The sequence below is a fragment of the Carcharodon carcharias genome, chromosome 31, assembly GCF_017639515.1.
Source record: "Carcharodon carcharias isolate sCarCar2 chromosome 31, sCarCar2.pri, whole genome shotgun sequence".
Classification (NCBI taxonomy): Eukaryota; Metazoa; Chordata; class Chondrichthyes; order Lamniformes; family Lamnidae; genus Carcharodon; species Carcharodon carcharias.
The window spans coordinates 19,403,866-19,422,725 of record NC_054497.1 but is presented as its reverse complement, the minus strand read 5'-3'; the positions used below and the strand labels follow the sequence as shown (position 1 = coordinate 19,422,725).

Here is an 18,860-nt window from a genome sequence, read left to right as displayed (position 1 = left end):
TTCACTTCCCTTTTGACGTTTCACCTGAGTCAGTATGACTGCTGTGGCCTTTTCTGTAAGTCAGAGATTCTCCAATGTCAAGAAGTTTTAGCTCAGAATCCTGACATTTTCTCTCCTGGTTTTGTGTGGAGAGCCTCTCTACATCTCTGTTGCCCACGCCCCTCAGTGGGACTTGAGTCTAATCCTGAGCAAGTTCAAGTGTTTTGGTTGAGTACACAAAATGCACGAGGTTGGTGCATTACCATTACAGCTGGTTTATTTTACAGGACAAGGAAACATTCACACTAGGGTGAGTATTCATGCATAATATGGTCTAGCACTGAATGGGGTGTGCCACTAGCACAGCGTCCCTTTGAGATGTCAAGATGCCAAGTCTCCAAGTGTTGCCGGCTGGAAGATCTTATCAAAGAGGGGAAAGAGAAACCTGGCAGAGTGTACTTTTTGTTTTTTTTTTGTTCATGGTTGGCTCCTTGTTATAAAAAAAATACATGTATTAAGTAAGTGTTAAAATGCATTTATAAAGCACTTTGTTGTGACGAAACGTCACAGAGCATCACTCGGTAAGTTTTTTGTCTCTTACAAAATCAAACAGGGCAGTGGCGCTGAGCCAAGTGTGAGGTGAATAGCCGTTCGTGTGCTTTTGGTGATGTTGGTTGAAAGAGGAATTTTGATCCCGGGCAATCTTTTAATGTACAGGACGCCTCCGGGCTTCACTTTAACATGCGGTTAGTATGCCAAGTGGGAGAAGACTAATAATATCAGCAGGGGATCTCTCAAAGACCCTGCACAGCAGAGGGTTTTACCTCCTTCTCTGCTGCACGATTGGTACAGGGAGAGTCTGTGACCCCCAGGCTCTGCACTGGGATTGGCTCAGAGTTCTTCAGCTGTGACTGTCCCTTGGGTGTCACAGGCTAGGCCAGCATTCATTGCCCAATCCTAATTGCCCTTGTTCAGGGGGTATTTAAGAGTCAACCACATTGCTGTGGGTCTGGAGTCACATGTAGGCCAGACCAGGTAAGGGCAACAGATTTCCTTCTCTAAAGGACATTGTTTTACAACAATCGATTCATTTAATTCCAGATTTTTATTGAATTCAAATTTCACCATCTGCCATGATGGGATTCAGCACCCAGGTCCCCACAACATTACCCTGGGTGTCTGGATTACTAGTCCAGCAACAATACCACTACGCCATCCCCTCCCTAACTTGTCTCTGTAAAACAAACAGCCCCTGATGTCATCAGGGCTTGAGCATTATAAACAAAATCCATAGCAAATAAGAGAAAAAAGGAAAAGTTTGGCTGGGTGTTGTTGAGTTAACTTTCATTTTTTACAAAGTTCTTTTTATGACATTTTAGTGAATTCAATGCATGTCTCAGAGTGGTGGTGGGAAGAAGGGCTTTCGATTCATGGGTCTGGCGTCAGTACTCCAAGGAGGGGGAACTATTTTGTTGGGATGGGCTCCACTTAAACCAACGACTGTAGTGTCATGACCAACATCTATAGGTAGGGCTGTGGTTAGGGTTTTAAACAAACAGAGGATGTGGGGGGAGGGTTTGGGTGAAGGGAGCTTTAGGAATTCAAAGAGAAAGGTCAAAGCATTGGAACAGTGTAGTGTTGTGGGTAAAGACAAGCAGAGTGGGGCAGAGAACGGCTGCATAATTCTGAAGTGCAGAGGGATCTAGGTGTTCTAATGCATGAATCACAAAAAGTTAGTATGCAGGTACAGCAAGTAATTAAGGCAGCTAATGGGCTGCTATCATTTATTACGAGAGGGATCGAACATAACAGTAAGGATGTTATGCTTCAGTTATACAGGGCATTGGTGTGACCGCACCTTGAATACTGTGTGCAGTTTATGTCTCCTTATTTAAGGAAGGATGTGGTTCAAAGGTGGTTTATTAGATTGACACCTGGAATGAGTGGGTTGTCTTATGAGGAAAGGTTGGACAGACTGGACTTGTTTCCACTGGAGTTTAGAAGAGTGAGGGGTGATTTGATTGAAGTATACAAGATCCTGAACGGCCTTGACAAGGTGGACGTGGAAATGATGTTTCCTCTTGTGGGTGAGTCCAGAACTAGTGGGCACTGTTTTAAAATTAGGGGCCGCCCTTTTAGGACAGAGATGAGGAGAAATTTTTTCTGTGAGGGTTGTGCGATTTTGGAACTCTCTGCCTCAGAAGGTGATGGAGGTGGGCGTCATTGAATATTTTTAAGGCAGAGGTAGATAGATTCTTGCTGGGCAAGGGAATCAAAGGTTATCGGGGGTAGATGGGAATGTGGAAATTGAAACACAAGAAGATCAGCCATGATCTTATTGAATGATGGAGCAGGCTCGAGGGGCTGAATGGTCTACTCCTGTTCCTATTTTTTATGTTCTTATGACAGAGTGTTTAACATTAATTGTGCATCAGCAAATAAGATCAATGCAGGGAATAGTAGTTTTAAAAAAATGAAATTAAAGGCTCTTTATCTGAACTCACGAAGCATCTGCAGTGAGATAGATGAACAAGTGGCATAAATAGAGGTGAATGGTTTAGATTTAATCAACATTGCAGAGACATGTTTACAAAGTGATCAAGGTTGGGAAATAAACATTCCAGGGTACGCACTTTTTCGGAAAGATGGACAGAATGGCAAAGGAGTGGGAGTAGCCCTGATAGCAAAGGATGACATAAGGACATTAGTGAGAAAAGACCTGACCTCAGAAGGTCATGAAGTAGAATCAGTATGGTTAGAAATTAGGAATAGCAAGAGCCAGAAAACACTGACGGAAATGGTTTATAAGCTCCGTAACAGTTATATCATTAGACAGAGCATTAAACAAGCAATTATTGGATCTTGTAACAAAGGCAATGTAATAATTGTAGGGGACTTTGTCTCAGTTTATATGAAGATTAATCGAATTATCAAGAGTGCTCTGGCAGATGACTTTGTAGAATGTTTTTGTGACAGTTTCCTGGAGCAATATGTTGTGGAACTGATTGGGGATCAAGCTCTTAAATCTAGTATTGTGTAATGAGGCAGAGTTAATTAGTAATGTCATACCAAAAGATTCACTGGGAACTAGTGATCATAATATTGTTGAATTCCATGTTAAGTTCTCCAATCGCAAACTAGAATCTTAAACTTGAGCAAAGTCAATTGCATAGATTTGAGAGGAGAACTGGCTAAGGTTGATTGGGTAAATAAATTAAAAGATGCGGTAAATGAAGAGTGAGAAACATTTAAAGAAACAATTCAAAATGTGCAACAAAAGTACATTCAATTGAAAAACAAAAAATCAGCAAGAAAGGTACATCTGTGGTTTACTAAGGAAGTTGAGAATTGTCTTAGATTAAAAAAAGAGGCTTATGATATTGCAACGAACATTAGCGAGCTTGAGGATTGGAAACTAGCAAAGGGACACCAAAATGTTAATTAAAAAAGGAAAAAAAAATAGAATATAAGAGTAATCTAACCTGGAATACAAAAACAGGTTGTAAAAGTTTTTATAAGTATTATAGGAAGAAAGTAGCAAAAGTAAACTTTGGTTCCTTAGAAGCAGAGACAGGGGAGATTATCATGGGGAGTGAGAAAATGGCAGAGGCATTGAACAAATAATTTGTGTCTGTATTCACAGTAGAAAACACAAGTTGCAGAACAGAAATAGATGATAACCTAGGGGGCGAAAAAGAGTGAGGAAATTTAAGGAAGTTAATATCTGCAGAGAAAAATATTGGAGAAACCTAAAGGACTAAAATCCAACAAATCCCTGGGACCTCATGGGTTCGAAAAGGATTAGCTGCAGATGCAGTGAATGCACCTAGCTATCATTTTCCAAAATTCCTTAGATTTGGGAATGGTCCCATCAGATTGGAAGGTGGCAAATGTTACACTGCTTCTCAAGAAAGAAGGGATAAAGAAAACAGGAAACTGCAAGTCAGTCAGCCTAACATCAATCATTGGAAAAATGCTGGAATCTATTGTTAAGGAAGTCTTAACAATGTACGTAGAAAAATACAGTGTGACTAGAAAATATCAACATGGTTTTACTAAGGGGAAATCTTGGTTGGCAAATTTATTGGAGTTTTTTGAGGATGTAAATAGTAGGGTCGACAAGGGGGAACCAGTAGATGTAGTATACCTGGATTTCCAACAGACTTTTGATAAGGTGCCACACAAAAGCTTAATAGGCAAGATATGGGCGCAGTATGGGGGTAATATATTAGCATGGATAGAGGATTGGTTAATGGACAGGAGGCAGAGAATGGGCATAAACGGGGCATTTTCAAGTTGGCAGGCTGTGACTAGTGAGTGTGCCGCAAGGATCAATGCTGGGGCCTCATCTATTTACAACCCACATCAGATGAAGAGGCAGAGAGTAATGTACCTCAGTTTTGCTGATGATGCAAAGCTCGGTGGGAAGGTAAGCTGTGGGTGGGGGATACAGAGGCTGCAAAGCGATAACGACAGGTTAAATGATTGGGCAACAAGGTGGCAGATGGAGTGTAACATGGTGAAGTGTGAAGATATTCACTTTGGTCTTAAGAACAGGAAAGCAGAATAATTTTTAAAAGGTGCAAAACTTTAAATGTTGGTATTTAGAGAGGCTTGGGTGTGCTCATACAAAGAATGCAGAAAGTTAGCATGCTGATACAGGAAGGCAAGTAGCATGTTGGCCTTTATTGCAAGGAGATTGGAGTACAAGAATGAAGAAATCTTGCTACAGTTGTACAGGGCTTTGGAGAGACCATATTTGGAATACTGTGAGCATTTTTGGTCTCCGTATTTAAGGAAGGATTTATCACGAGAGGAATTGATCATAAAAGCAGGGATCCAATTTTTAAAAATTTTATTTTTATTTTTTATTCATATTTATTTATTTATTTATTTTCATCCTTTGTCCCCAAAACCACCCCCTCCCCCACTGCCACCACACAAGGCCACATATCACATGTTTCTATGTTTTGCTTTCACAGAGCACTGACCTTGTTCGACAATTAACACATTCTGCTTTCTTACCTTTCTGCCACTATCAGCACCTTCTTTAGTCTTTACCACTACCATTAACACTCCCTTTGTCTTGTGTCCATGGCATCTCTGTCAATCTCTCCTTAGCTCCCACCTATCCCTGGCCTCCTATTTTGCCCCACCTGCTCCATCCCCTCTAATTAAACATATAAAATCCATCACATTTCTACTCGTCTCCAGCTCTGAAGAAGAGAATACAGACTCGAAATGTTAATCCCAGTTTCCCTCTCCACAGATGTTGCCGGACCTGCTGAGTTTTTTCCAGCATTTCCAGTTTCTATTTTATATTTATTATATTATATAAAAGTAAGGATGTTATGATTCAGTTATGCAGGGCATTGGTGAGACCACATCTCGAATATTGTGTGTAGTTTTGGTTTCCTTATTTAAGGAAGGATGTAAAGCATTGGAGGTGGTTCAGAGGAGGTTTACTAGATTGACACCTGGAATGAGTAGGTTGTCTTATGAGGAAAGGTTGGACAGACTGGGCTTGTTTCCACTGGAGTTTAGAAGAGTGAGGGGTGATTTGATTGAAGTATACAAGATCCTGAACAGCCTTGACAAGGTGGACATGGAAATGATGTTTCCTCTTGTGGGTGAGTCCAGAACTAGTGGGCACTGTTTTAAAATTAGGGGCCGCCCTTTTAGGACAGAGATGAGGAGAAATTTTTTCCCTGTGAGTCGTGCAATTTTGGAACTCTCTGCCTCAGAAGGTGGTGGAGGCGGGGGTCATTGAATATTTTTAAGGAAGAGATAGATAGATTCTTGTTAGGCAAGGGAATGAAAGCTTATGGGAATGTGGAGTTCGAAACACAAACAGACCAGCCATGGTCTTAATGAATGGCAGATCAGGCTTGAGGGGCCAAATGGCCTACTTCTGCTCCTATTTCGTATGTTTGTATATAATTACATTGGGGGCGGAACAGTGAAGGTTCACCAGCTTGGTACCTGCGATGAGGGGGCTGTCCTATGAGGAGTGGCTGAGTAAATTGGACCTATATTCTCTGGAGTTTAGGAAAATGAGATGCGATCTCTTTGAAACATAGCACACAACTTGGCTTGCTGCACTTCCAACATCTGAGACTGAGCTCATGTTCATCACTAAGATAAAAGCAAAAAACCTGCGGATGCTGGAAATCCAAAACAAAAATAAAAACACCTGGAAAAATTCAGCAGGTCTGGCAGCATCTGCAGAGAGGAAGACAGTTAACAGTTCTGATGAAGAGTAATACGGACTCGAAACGTTAACTGTGTTCCTCTCCGCAGACCCTGCTGAGTTTTTCCAGGTAGTTTTATTCATGTTCATCACACTTTGTGTAATGAAACTCCTCCCAATATCTAGAATAAATGAAGAATATTTCACTTGCACATCGCCCGCCCCTCTCCCCAGCCCCCATCCCTCTCCACTCAGCCCTGTTTACAGAACTTTACTTTCAATTGTCACACTTTGGTGCCAACTTTTCTCCACGATACATTTCCATATCGGGGTTTATAATAGAAACTGCCAAACTGGGAACAGGAAGAGGCCATTCAGCTCCTCAAGCATGTTCCGCTGTTCAATCTGATCAAGGCTGGTCTGCACCACAACTCCGCTTACCTGCCTTTGATTCATATCCCTGAGAACCCCAACCCAACTAAAGTTTGTTCATGGTATTCTTAGGAAAATTGTCGTTTCCCCCTCTGCGACCCCCACCCTCCACTCCCCCCCCACCCTCCGCTCCATCCCCCCTCCACTCCCCCCTCCTCCACTCCCCCCTCTGCTCCCCCCACCCTCCACTCCCCCCCACCCTCTGCACCCCCCCACCCTCCGCTCACCCCCCCACACTTTCTGCTCACCCCCCCCACACTTTCCGCTCACCCCCCCCACACTTTCCGCTCCCCCCCCCACTTTCCACTCCCCCCCCCCACACTTTCCGCTCACCCCCCCACACTTTCTGCTCACCCCCCCCACACTTTCCGCTCCCCCCCCACTTTCCGCTCACCCCCCCCACACTTTCCGCTCACCCCCCCACACTTTCCGCTCACCCCCCCCACACTTTCCGCTCACCCCCCCCACACTTTCCGCTCACCCCCCCACACTTTCCGCTCACCCCCCCCACACTTTCCGCTCCCCCCCCCCACTTTCCACTCCCCCCCCCCACACTTTCCGCTCACCCCCCCACACTTTCTGCTCACCCCCCCACACTTTCTGCTCACCCCCCCCCACACTTTCCGCTCACCCCCCCCACACTTTCTGCTCACCCCCCCACGTTCTCCTCCCCCCCCAACTTTCTGCTCCCCCCAACTCTCCGCTCCCCCCCACTTTCCGCTCCCCTCCCATTTCCGCTCCCCCCCCACACTTTCCGCTCCCCCCCCCCACTTCCGCTCCCCGCCCACTTTCCTCTCCCCTCCCACTTTCCACTCCCCCCACCCTCCGCTCGCCCCACCCCCACTTTCTACTCTCCTCCCCCACATCCACTCCCCCACCCTCCACTCCCCCTACCCTCTGCCTCCCCCCACCCTCCGCTCGCCCCCTCAACCCCCCCCACTTTCCACTCCCCCCCCCGACTTTCCACTCCCCCTCCCCACTTCCCGCTCCGCCCCCAACTTCCTGCTTCCAACCCATTCTCCGCACCCCCCAACTTTTTGCTCCCCCCCACTTTCCGCTCCTCCCCCAACTTTCCACTCCACCCCCTCTTTCTACTCCCCCTACTCTTTGCACCACCCACCCACCCTCTACTCGCCCCTACCCCCACTTTCCACTAACCCCCCCAACTCTGCTCACCACCCCCCCCCCCCCCACAACCCCTTCACCCTCCACGCCCCCGCACATCCACGGCCTCTTGGGGGAGTGTGGCCCGAATTGGCGCTACATTTAGTGAAAACTGTCACACGGTGGTTACCTCCTCCCGCGACTGCCCACGCTGGTAGCTCTCGGCTTTCTGCATCCCAGTTCCTCACCTTTCACTGCAGAGAAAATCAAAAGGGATCATTCGAACCAGTTGTGGCAGCTGCAGGTCAGCCCAGTTTCCCTGTCCACACGGCTTTAGTTCCAGTCGCTTAAAACCAGCCCAAAATAAATTGAAGGGCAGAATTTACTGCTTTAAAATGGGCGCCGAGTTATGTCTGTCCACCCTCGGCTGTGTATCTCCTAATTCCGCTTCCGCTGAAATAGTAAATTAGATCTTGACTCCCGTGTGCCTCACCACATGAGATCGACTAGTCAATTTTACATTTACGTTTTTGGCCATTGGGTCCCACCAATCGGGTCGCGTCCTAAAGTTCATATAAAAACAAGCGTGTGTCTAGCCAGGATTTCTCATGACCCGAAGTGCTTCATGGCCAGCAAAGAACATTTTTAGTCGGGTCATTGCTCTGGTGTATAGGATACGCGGCCGCTAGTTTGCAAACAACAAGCTGTCACAAACAGCAACAAAATAAATGACCCGGTAATCTGTGACTCGTGACGGTGATTGAGGGATAAACATTGGCTAGAAAACAAGGCAGAACTGTGCAGCTATCCCCCTCAGACTGGATACTGTAACATCCACCTGAGAGTCTGAGTGAGACGTGACGGAGCCGAATGAGATGTAACTCATATTGCTGTGGCCTTTTGGACTAAGGAAGAGATGAAACTCCCACTAAGAACAGTGCGAAACAAGGGCCATAGCTCCACTGAGGGCTGCTTTTTGGATTCCTTGGTGGCTTTTCCAAGAGAAGCCTGAGGAGTAAATGTGCTCTTCTCTGATTTGCATAACTGGGCCTTTGATGGAACACGGTATCTACCCAGTCCCTTTGTCAGGGCGGGGCTGTAGGATGATGTATGAGTGCAGCAACAAAAATGCGATAAGATTAAAGACACATCTTAATCCCCTTGAGGCTAGTGATATCTCCCTCACACAGCCAACATTTACAGAGTTTAAAAAATGTGGATTTAACAATGATGAGAGTCAAGCTGCTCAGGGCTGGTGAGTCTTTAAAGCTCCTGTCTGTGTGTCCATTTGTGTTTCTGTTTAGTTCACCGGCTGGAGTCTGGTCCGCCCTCCGGCGCCTTGTGTAGTTTGCCATTCTCCCTGCACAATCCCAGGTATTGAATGTCGGCAGGTTGTTTGACCCATGTGGTGGGGTTTACAGCTGAGCCGAAGCAGGCCTAACCTTTCTCTTTCCGGGCTTGAGTCTGTACCTCTATCCGTCTGCCTGTCCTGTTCTCTTCACCTGTGTGTGTGCTTCTGCCTCTCTGGGTGCATGTTTGCATCACTGTCTGTCCGTCTGTGAATCTGTCTGCCCGTCTGTGTGCTAGTCCAGTCCAGAATACTAGTCTAGTGATAATACCGCTGTGTCACTGCCTCCGTCTGCCCATCTGTGACCGTCTTTGTCATTGTTGTTCTACCGTGACACTGTCTACCCGTCTGATGGCCTATCTGTGTCTCTGACTGCCCGTCTGTGACTGTCTTTGTCACTGTTGTCTACCATGTCTCTGTCTATGTATCTGTCTGCCTGTGTCTGTGTCTCTCTGTTTACTGCTAAATACCTGTCAGCCCATCCCGGTTTCTCCTGGTCTTCCTCTGCCTTTCTTTAAATTGCAACATAATGAAGTGAATCTCAACCCTCGAGGAAAGTACAGTATTCTGTACCACAATGCTACCAAATATGAGTTTCGAATGTTAACGCAAGTGTCGAAGGAAATGCAGAGAACAGCAGCCGACAGGCCCAGCGTCAGTCGCACGAGAAATGTGCAAGACACACCCACAAATTTCTCTAAATGTGTCGATTAATCAGGATCTGGAAACACTCAGTGACCTTTACGTGACATCATTTGCTTCTACGTTAAGTTCACACTGTCTGTAGCACGCTTCTCATACAGCTTCAGCAACACACTGCCCTGTGATGTTGTGGCCGGACAAGCACTGGTGGTTGTTCTAAGGTGGCATTGACCTCCATATTTGTCATTCTGCGCTCGGCATTAAACGCAGGGGCCCAATGGTACCAGTGCCTGAGGGAGCCCAGTGCAAATAAGGAGCCCTTGCAGGGTGGGGTGGTGGGGTGGGTAAACACCCTGTGTTTCAGTGGATGGGGAGAGTTGGTCTGCAGAGAAGTGCTGATTTGCTCTTTGGCGCCCCAAGAATTCTTAATCGGGGCCCTGGATCCACAACTCCTTCCGGTGTGCGGTGGGGGGAAGGAGCTCGATGTTACAGCTCTGGGAGCCAGGCACGGAGCCATCTCGGATGCTTTTAGTTCCAGGGCAGCTCATTCAGCACAGGGGCGATGAAGGAACCCCACTTTCATGCAGATAAGCACATGGGCAACTAAAGCTTTGGATGAGCTCGTGTTTGAGGAAGGGTGTTGGCCGGCCAGCCAGAAAACCGTTCGTCGAGTCCAGAAGTAACAAAGCACGGGTGAGGGTTTGAGTCGCAAGGGAGCTGAGGCAGTGGCAGAGACTGGCCTGTATTATGGTGGAAGTAGGCCATCTTAGTGATGGAGACAACATGGGGTCAAACCTCCTGGTTCAGCTTCAGAATGTGGTCAGGGGTGAGGCGACTCTTAGTAACTGGGCTAGCGGGTGGCAGGTACAGTTTAATATTGATCCGTATGTCTAAAAAAATTCAAATGGGGCAAAGAAAATTTGTATTAAGTGGAGCAGTGATATCTGCTGCATAGATAATGTCTACCAGCATGGCACTTAGCTGCAGTGAAGATAAACAAGTAAGGTGTCAGTTCTCGAGGGGATTCGCAGTCAATCTAACGAGGCTACATCTTTGTTGTAAAAGGTGTTGATCAGGCCAACCACCGCAATTTTCTTATTCTTCATTCATGGGATGTGGGTGTCACTGGCTAGGTGATGGGCTATTGCCCAATCCCCAATTGCCCTTGAGAAACTGAGTGGCTTGCTAAGCCATTTCAGAGGGCATTTAAGAGTTAACCACATTGCTGTGGATCAAATGTAGGCCAGGCCACATAAGGATGGCAGATTTCCCTCCCTAAGAGACGTTAGTGAACCAGATGGGGATTTTCCAACAATCAACAATGGTCATCATCAGACTTTTTAATTCCAGACTTCTTTTATTGAATTCACCATCTGCATTACCCTGGGTCTCTGGGTTACTAGTCCAGTGACAATACCACTACACCACCATCTCCCCTGGTCTTGTAATCACGTAAGAAAGACCTTTCAGCAAAGATGTTTTCAGGAAGTGGTTTTTCCAGTTGTGATGGTGGAAGCTGGGCCTGTAGTTGTTCAAAAATCGGAATGTTGTGGAGACCTTGTCAAAAGGGCGAATAAAGATGAGCTGGGAACTATTTCATGGTGGTGAAGAGTTTTAAAAGCCAGGTTAAAAATGAGGAAGCCCAGAAAGAGAGGCAGATATAGTTGAGTTGAGGCAACATGCAATAAGTGGCCTGAGAAGGCCCTTGGGATGAATGTCGGAACTGACCTAAAGGAGCAGACGGAAGAGGAGGAAGTGCCTCAGTTTGAGATCTTGCAAAGAGCAACCGTTTGTTGAACCTAATTCCTGTTCCTAAAACCTTGGGAAAAGGGGAGAGGTGGGTTCAGGAAAAAGTATTAGGCAACACGTTTGGGAAGGGTGAGCGGGGCGTGGGGCTGAATGTCAGTTTCACCATGCTTATGATGTGTAATCGACATCTGATCATTTATGTCACCACATGGTGCCAAATACAGGCTCACCACGAAGAAGGACCTTACATTTCTGCATCACTGTACCAGCCGCTTCAGTACTTTTGAACTGTAGTCACCTTTGTAATATGGATAAACAGTAGCTAACTTGCGCACAGCAATATCCCACAAAAAAAGCCCATAAGATAATGACCAGGTGATCTATCTTTCCATATCCGTTGAGGTAAACTACTGCCCAGGGCATCGGGAGCATGCCCCTTATTTTCTTTTAAGTACTGTGATATCCTTTACATCCTCTTGAGAAGGCAGACGAGGCCTGAGTTTTACATCTCATTCGAAAGACTGCACTCCCTACAGTGCAGCACTCCCTTAGTGATAGCGCTTGGAGTTCTTTGTCGCTCTCTCATTGGACGTGAACGTCACTGTCTTGGCCAGCATTGTTACTCACCCCTAGTTGCCCTTGAGAAGGTGGTGGTGAGCTGCCTTCTTGAACTGCTGCAGTCCATGTGGTGTAGGCACATCATAGCGCTGATACGGAGGGAGTTCCAGGATTTTGACCCAGCGACAGTGAAGGAATGGTCATATATTTCTAAGTCAGGATGGTGAGTCGTTTAGAGGGGAACTTCCAGGTGCTGGTGTTCCCATGCATCTGCTGCCCTTGTCCTTCTAGGTGGTAGTGGTCTCGGGTTTGGAAGGTGCTGTCGATGGAGCCTTGGTGAGTTCCGCCAGTGCATCTTGTAGATGGCACACACACTGCTGCCACTGTGTGCCGGTGGTGGAGGGAGTGAATGTTTAAAATGGTGGATGGGGTGTCAACCAAGGGGGCTGCTTTGTCCTGGATTATATTAAGCTTCTTGAGTGTTGTGGGAGCTGCACTCATCCAGGCAAGTGGAGGGCATTTCATCACACTCCTGACTTGTGCCTTGTAGATGGTGGACAGGCTTTGGGGAGCCAGGGGTTGAGTTACTCTCTGCAGAATTCCCAACCTCTGACATGCTGTAGTAGCCAGAGAATTGGTGCCAGACTGTCAGCCTGAATTTTGAGAAGTTTCATTGTCGAGCTGGTGTCTGCCTAAGTGACAGTTAATGTTCCAAGCGCAGTTTTACAATGTTGTCCCATTTTTGTTCCTTTTCTCCCCTTGCAGGACGTTTATCTATAAGGAGGTTAAAGATGGAGTCCTTTTGGAGTTGGCGGACTCTCTGAGATGGTTGGCGGGAGCACGCAACTGGATGCCCTGGCGAATGTGCGACGACCTGAGCCTCCTCGATTCCAGCCCGACCAGCCCACCCACTTTCGCACGTTCCGCAACCAGGAGCGGGAGATTGTCGACCGGACCCTGCGCTTCCTGGAAGAGAGTGGATTTTACTGGGGGCCGCTCCCTGTGGATCAGGCTCACGCCATGCTGACAGCGGAGCCCGTGGGAACTTTCCTCGTTCGGGACAGTACTCAAGCCAACCACTTGTTCAGCCTGAGCGTCCGGGCGGAGAAGGGACCAGTCAGCATGCGGATCCTGTTCGATAAGGAACACTTCTGGTTCAATAACGCCCACTTTGACTGCATCGTGAAGCTACTGGAGTACTGTGTGGACAGCACCCAGATAAAGCCCTTCACGTTTGACTGCGAGGTCTCTGTGGTCTTTTACAAACCCTTGCGGAGAAACCCCATCCCAAAACTACAGCAGTTATGCAGAAGGAACATAATTAGCCACCATGGGGTTGAGGGCATGAGGAAACTTCCCTTAGTGTCCCGTCTACGAAAGTACATCGAAGAATTTCCATTCAAAATGTAATTTCCAAGCACAGGGAGCATTGAGTTTCCATTTTTGTAGCGTGCCAGCCCTGGAATTGACCACTGGGTACGCCCGCTCAGCAAGGGGCATGAGGAGCCTGGGATGTCATGGGCACCCTCACCCATCCCTCTGCCCTGGCGATGTAACCCGGCTGAGGGGTCAGGGCCTCTGGAGGCGTCATTGACCAGCCAAGTTTACGGTCAGACAGTGGCACTTGTCACAATGGGTGTTCAAACCCAGCAAGCTGGCCCTCAGCAGGCAGTCACTGGGCCGGCAAGGAGGCCAGAACAGAAGAATATTTTTGGTCAAGAATTGTGAAGGACATGTCTCAAAGACAAATCTCATTTGCTCGAGCTAGATTGTGGTTTCATCCGAAGCCAGCACTGAGAAATGTTTAGTTATGCAGGAAAGCATTACTGTAATAGAATCAATTATTTTTTATCAAATATTTTTATTTTATATAAATATATATATATATACATACACATATATATTTTAATACATAATTAAAAAATCATAAAAATTGAGCTGATTGGCTGGAATGTGGCTAGTGATGCTCAAAGCCTTGGTACAGAAGGATTGCCTAGAGGAAAGGATGGTTAGAATCAAAATGACCTATTGAATTGGCAGAGGCTCCATTGGCCTTGCATTGTGAGTATTGCAAGTGCCTTTCAGTGACCTGGGGACGGTGATGGCCATCTTTTGCTGCTCACACTCCTTGAAGGATGTCAGGTGTGAATTAGGCCAGTGTGTTGCCTGTGGCCACAATTAACCCAGCCGCACTCGTTACCCAGTCCCTGACGTGAAGGGCGGTGAACTGGAGAAGGAAGTGTAACTCCCTACACTCTTTACCCTGCACCCCCCCCCCCACCCTCCTCCCCCACCACCACCACCCCAGCGTGAAACTGTGCCTTTGAAAACGCGAGGAGCAAGTCGCGGTACAAGCGTAAAGCGTTGTTCAGTTGGTACTGATTCCATTATTCAGAATGGACCATCCAATGACCTCGCAGCTGTTAAGGTGAAAATGTATCAATCCAATCAGACTGTCATTCAACCATTTTACAATCTCTTCGATTGGATTCCAGTGTGAAACTCACTCCAGAAGCCTTGCCTGGTTCTAATGTCTTGGTCCTGAGGTCATGTCAGTCCCAATTATGACATCAGCAAAATATGATTACTAAATTCTCCTTCCTCCACTGATGGTGGCGAGCTCACTTAAAGTCAATCAGCTTTTGGTACTTAAATTTTTATTTTGAAAATATTTCTTAATAAAGAAAGTAAATAGTTTTGTTAAAAAAAAGTTTTTTTAATGATTTATTTTTTGTCAGGGTTATTAATGGGAATGATACTTCCAACCACAGTGAAAGACGTCCATGTCTAATAACAGTATATAGCCTCTGACAGCCTTTATCATACCATGATGCAGGGCGCATGTCATGTCAAATGACCATTGGAATACTCCACTGTTTACCGTGGATGTCAGAGTTGCTAGCTTATCCCACTTCCGCAACCAGGTAGCAGGAAGGGTGAATGTTGGCGACCAATGTCTACTGGTTGAGGAGTCACTAGTAACCTTAGTGACTGGTCACTTCCACGACCCACAACGCAGGACCAAGTTGGACAAATCGGGACTCCTACTTCAATAGTCAAGACCCTTTACACTCCTGGGGCAGACACGAGGCCTCTGCTTTGCTACTGAGCAAGTGACAACCCTAGGAGAGAAAGACTGACTGGCACCCATAGGCGATGGGGAAGCCTCAAGGGCAACTAAGGATGAACAAGCAATGCTGGCCTCACCAGCGATGCTCTCATTCCCCACATAATAAAAAAGAAAAGACTGTGGGAGTTCTCTCTAACGTGCACTTTGACACTGTAGAAATCCGTATCCCAGTTCCCAAGAAATTGTCATTGTTGCAACTTGGTTAATAAGTTTATGCATTTTAAGGGCAGTGTCTGGCTTACATGGTGGTTCCCTCCCCCTCTCTCTTTTGTTGACACTCCGAGGTGGATTGACTATCTCCAGACAACAAAGTTGGGCATCTTCAGAATGGATCAGATACAATACAAAGGTCTGATATCCAATAATGCGGGTTGTGGAAGAATGCCCTCCACTATTTTCTTATTACCTCTTCATTATCCATGATTTGCACCCATGCAGTCATTCTGAATCAATGTCTATAAAGCATAACTACAAACTGGTTTGCGCCAAAGTCTAGATCAGCCATAGAGTGCAAGACTCCATGTCGCTTGGGCCCCATAATGGGTATCAAAGAGCCAGCAAGAAAATGTATTCACCCCCTCGGTGTCCATAGGGATAATTCTCAAAATTGTTCACTTTGCTTTCCCTCCCACCATTCAACTAGAATGATGCATTGGTATTGTTCGCAGCCTTGAAGGCTAAGGAGTAGTGAAATTTGATGTTGGGTGAAGCCCCCCCCCAACCGAGTGCATTCCTGAATATGAAGGATCAAAGCCTTGGGCTTGACCTGTGTTAAATTAAGTAACCTCAATCAGGGGTTGAAGTGCTAGAATTGACCTTGGTAACACTCAGCTAGTTGAGGAGGGGAATCAGAAGGGTTCTGGTCCTGTTTGCTGTCCAGTGATATTTGTTCACGGGATGTGGGCATTGCTGGCTAGGCTCATCCCTAATTGCCCTTGAGAAGATGGTGGTGAGCTGCCTTCTTGAATCACTGCAGTCCATGTGGGGTAGGTACACCCATAGTGCTGTTATGGAGGGAGTTCCAGGACTCTGACCCAGCGACAGTGAAGGAACGGCGATATATTTCCAAGTCAGGATGGTGAATGGCTTGGAGGGGGACTTGCAGGTGGTGGTGTTCCCATGTGTCTGCATGGAGGTCACTTTGTTTGGTACAACTTGGAGTGGTATGCTGGGCCATTTGGCAAGTCAACCACATTGCTGTGGGCCTGGAGTCACATGTTTAGGCAGGACCAGGTAAGGATGGCAGATTTCCTTCTCTAAGATCAGATGGGTTCTTATGACAGTCAACAATGGTTTCATGTCACCATTACTGAGACTAGCTTTTAATTCCAGATTTTATTAATTGAATTTAAATTCCACCGGCTGCTGTGGTGGGATTTGAACTCATGGCCCCAGAGTATCAGCCTGGGTCTCTGGATTACCACCATGACACCGACTTCCTTCTAGTGTAAGTGGGTAAGAAATAGGTAGGAGGCAAAGGATAGGTCTTGGCTTTGGTTTTAGTTGACCAACTTGCCAGTGCTGCTTGCTAGTACTTTGCTGGAAGGAGGTGAGAGGTGGGAATACCATACAGCTGTGGAGAACTAAGAAAGAATTGTTGAAATTTATTGAATGACAGAGCTGGGACTGAATGACGCTAAAATAGCAAGAATCTTACAGCCATTCAGCCCATTGTGTCCCTGCCAACCTTCAGAGTGAGCTACCCGTCTTCCTGCCCTCCCTCCAAACTTGTTAACTTTCTTTCTTCTGCAACTGCTTATCCAGCTCCACTTTAAAAACTGTTATGGATTCTGCTTCCCGCCAATATTCCTGATCAGGCATTCCACAACCAACTGTGTGGAAATCAAATTTCCGCTAAGCCCTCACTTCACCCTTTTAATGAAGAACTAGACTGAAACTGATGCCCTCTAGTTACTGACTCACTGACGCATTGGTACCCAAATTACCTGAACAAAACTGCTGATCATTTTGAACTGTCCTAGAGATTATGCATGTTTCGTGAATGAGAGCAAATCAATTCTCCATTCCCACCGAAGCCATAGTTGGAGTCAAACTGCAGAGTTGCTTGACAAATTCCAGAAAGGACACTAAGGATCCCACGTAAACCAGACACTGCCATTCCAAAGAAAAATAATTAACCAATCAGCTGGTTTGTTTGACGCACACTTGTAACTCATTATGAACTAAATTTCCATTTGCACCAAGTGCAACTTAGCTGCTCAGTTTCACTGTATCGTTCTGCACATGTACAGAATATTTATTGTGAACAAAATAAAGGTATTTGTATGAATGTGACTTGGTGATGCTGCCTTTGTTTTAGGTGCCATGGGTAGGCTGATCTCCGGCGGTGGAAGGGGCTTGTGAAGGAAATGGTGGACACTTAAAAGAAGGTGGATTGGTCTACACCAGTTCCACAGGCACCTCATGTTCCAATTAGGCACTTTACAGCCTTCTGGGCTTAACATTGAGTTCAACAACTTCAGACCATGGACTATGTCCTCCATTTTGATTTCTGCCCTCCCCCTATCCCCTCCCCCCACCCCCCCCACCACAAGTGCTAGTCTGTATCTTGTTCTCATGATTTTCTCTCAGAAAGTGCTGAGCCTTGTTCTGCTATTAATACATCCTGTTATCTTGCTTTCAGAGAGGGTTGACCTTTATGCTGCTATTGACACTTTCTTTAGTCTTTAGTACTCTCATTACCATTCCTTTCGTCTTGTGTCCATGACATCTTTGTCAGTTAATCTCTTTGATCGCCAACCTCTCCCTAACTTTCTATCTTGTTCCACCCTCCTTTTTCTCAACAGCATAAAACCCATCACATTTCTACCTCTCTTCAGCTGTGAAGAAGAGTCGTGAAGCCTGTGTTTCTCTCTCCACAGATGCTGCCAGACCTGCTGAGTTTTTAACAGCATTTTCTGTTTTTATTCCAGTTCTGCAGGGCCTTGGAATAAAGACTCTGGGATGGCAACGATCGAGCCCTCACCCTGTTTTGTAGGAAGTTTTCTCCTCTGCTTTTAAGCAGAACTCTTTGCTTATTTCGGGCTTCCCTTGAACGGGTTTAACTAGTTCAGAAGGCTGCTTCATGCAGAGTGCCCTTTTGCTGGTACCCCAGGTCTGCATTTAGATATAAACCTTTCAAGGGTCAGCTTCCTTCCCTTGGAGAACACCTTTACCACAGTGTTAGGAAATCAGGGTCCGAATCCCATCCAAGGAGGGGGGGGTGATTTTTCACTGCTTTTCTCTAGCTTTTAATGGAGCAGCAATGGCCTCAAAATGTTGTTCATGAGCTCACTGCCTTGTTGTCATGACGATGTAGCCTGCGCCATTTTTGAAAGGGACTGACTGTGGGCACCTACTTGATTCAGGCCCTCCTGATATGGACATTGGGGTCCTGTCACACAAATAGGAGCCTGATTGCCATTTTGGGTCGAAGTTACTGGAGATGGAACTGAGGAACAATCCTCCGGGGCCCGCAGAAATATTCAGGCCCCATGAGGATCTCAAGTATGCGAGCGAGGCTCTTTGCCACTGCAATGGGCAACTGATCAGTGCTGGTCAGCAACCAAAAGTCCTGAAAATGCTGCTGATTCTCAGTTGAAGCTTCTTTGCCGACCAGCACTTCGGACTTGAACGCCTAATCTAGGCTGACAATCCCGTGCAGTACTGAGGGAGTGTAGCACTGCCAGAGCTGCTGCCTTTCAGTTGTCATATTGAACTGAGGCCTC

The 18,860-nt window shown here is 46.5% G+C and overlaps 1 protein-coding gene across 3 annotated transcripts in view; it reads left to right on the top strand.

The window, feature by feature from the left end:
* The window catches only part of LOC121271815 (suppressor of cytokine signaling 1-like), a 47,493-nt gene extending 30,071 nt beyond the window's left edge, over positions 1-17,422 (top strand). For 2 of the 3 annotated variants that reach the window (XM_041178102.1, XM_041178105.1), the window contains exon 2: positions 12,768-17,422. In XM_041178102.1, coding sequence (XP_041034036.1) covers positions 12,828-13,412 — 585 coding nt within the window. In that variant the 5' untranslated portion in view covers positions 12,768-12,827 and the 3' untranslated portion in view covers positions 13,413-17,422. Of the gene's footprint in view, positions 1-8,805; positions 8,961-12,767 lie in introns of those variants that run through there. The other variant, XM_041178104.1, reaches the window with a different exon arrangement.
* Positions 17,423-18,860: the final 1,438 nt, after the last annotated feature.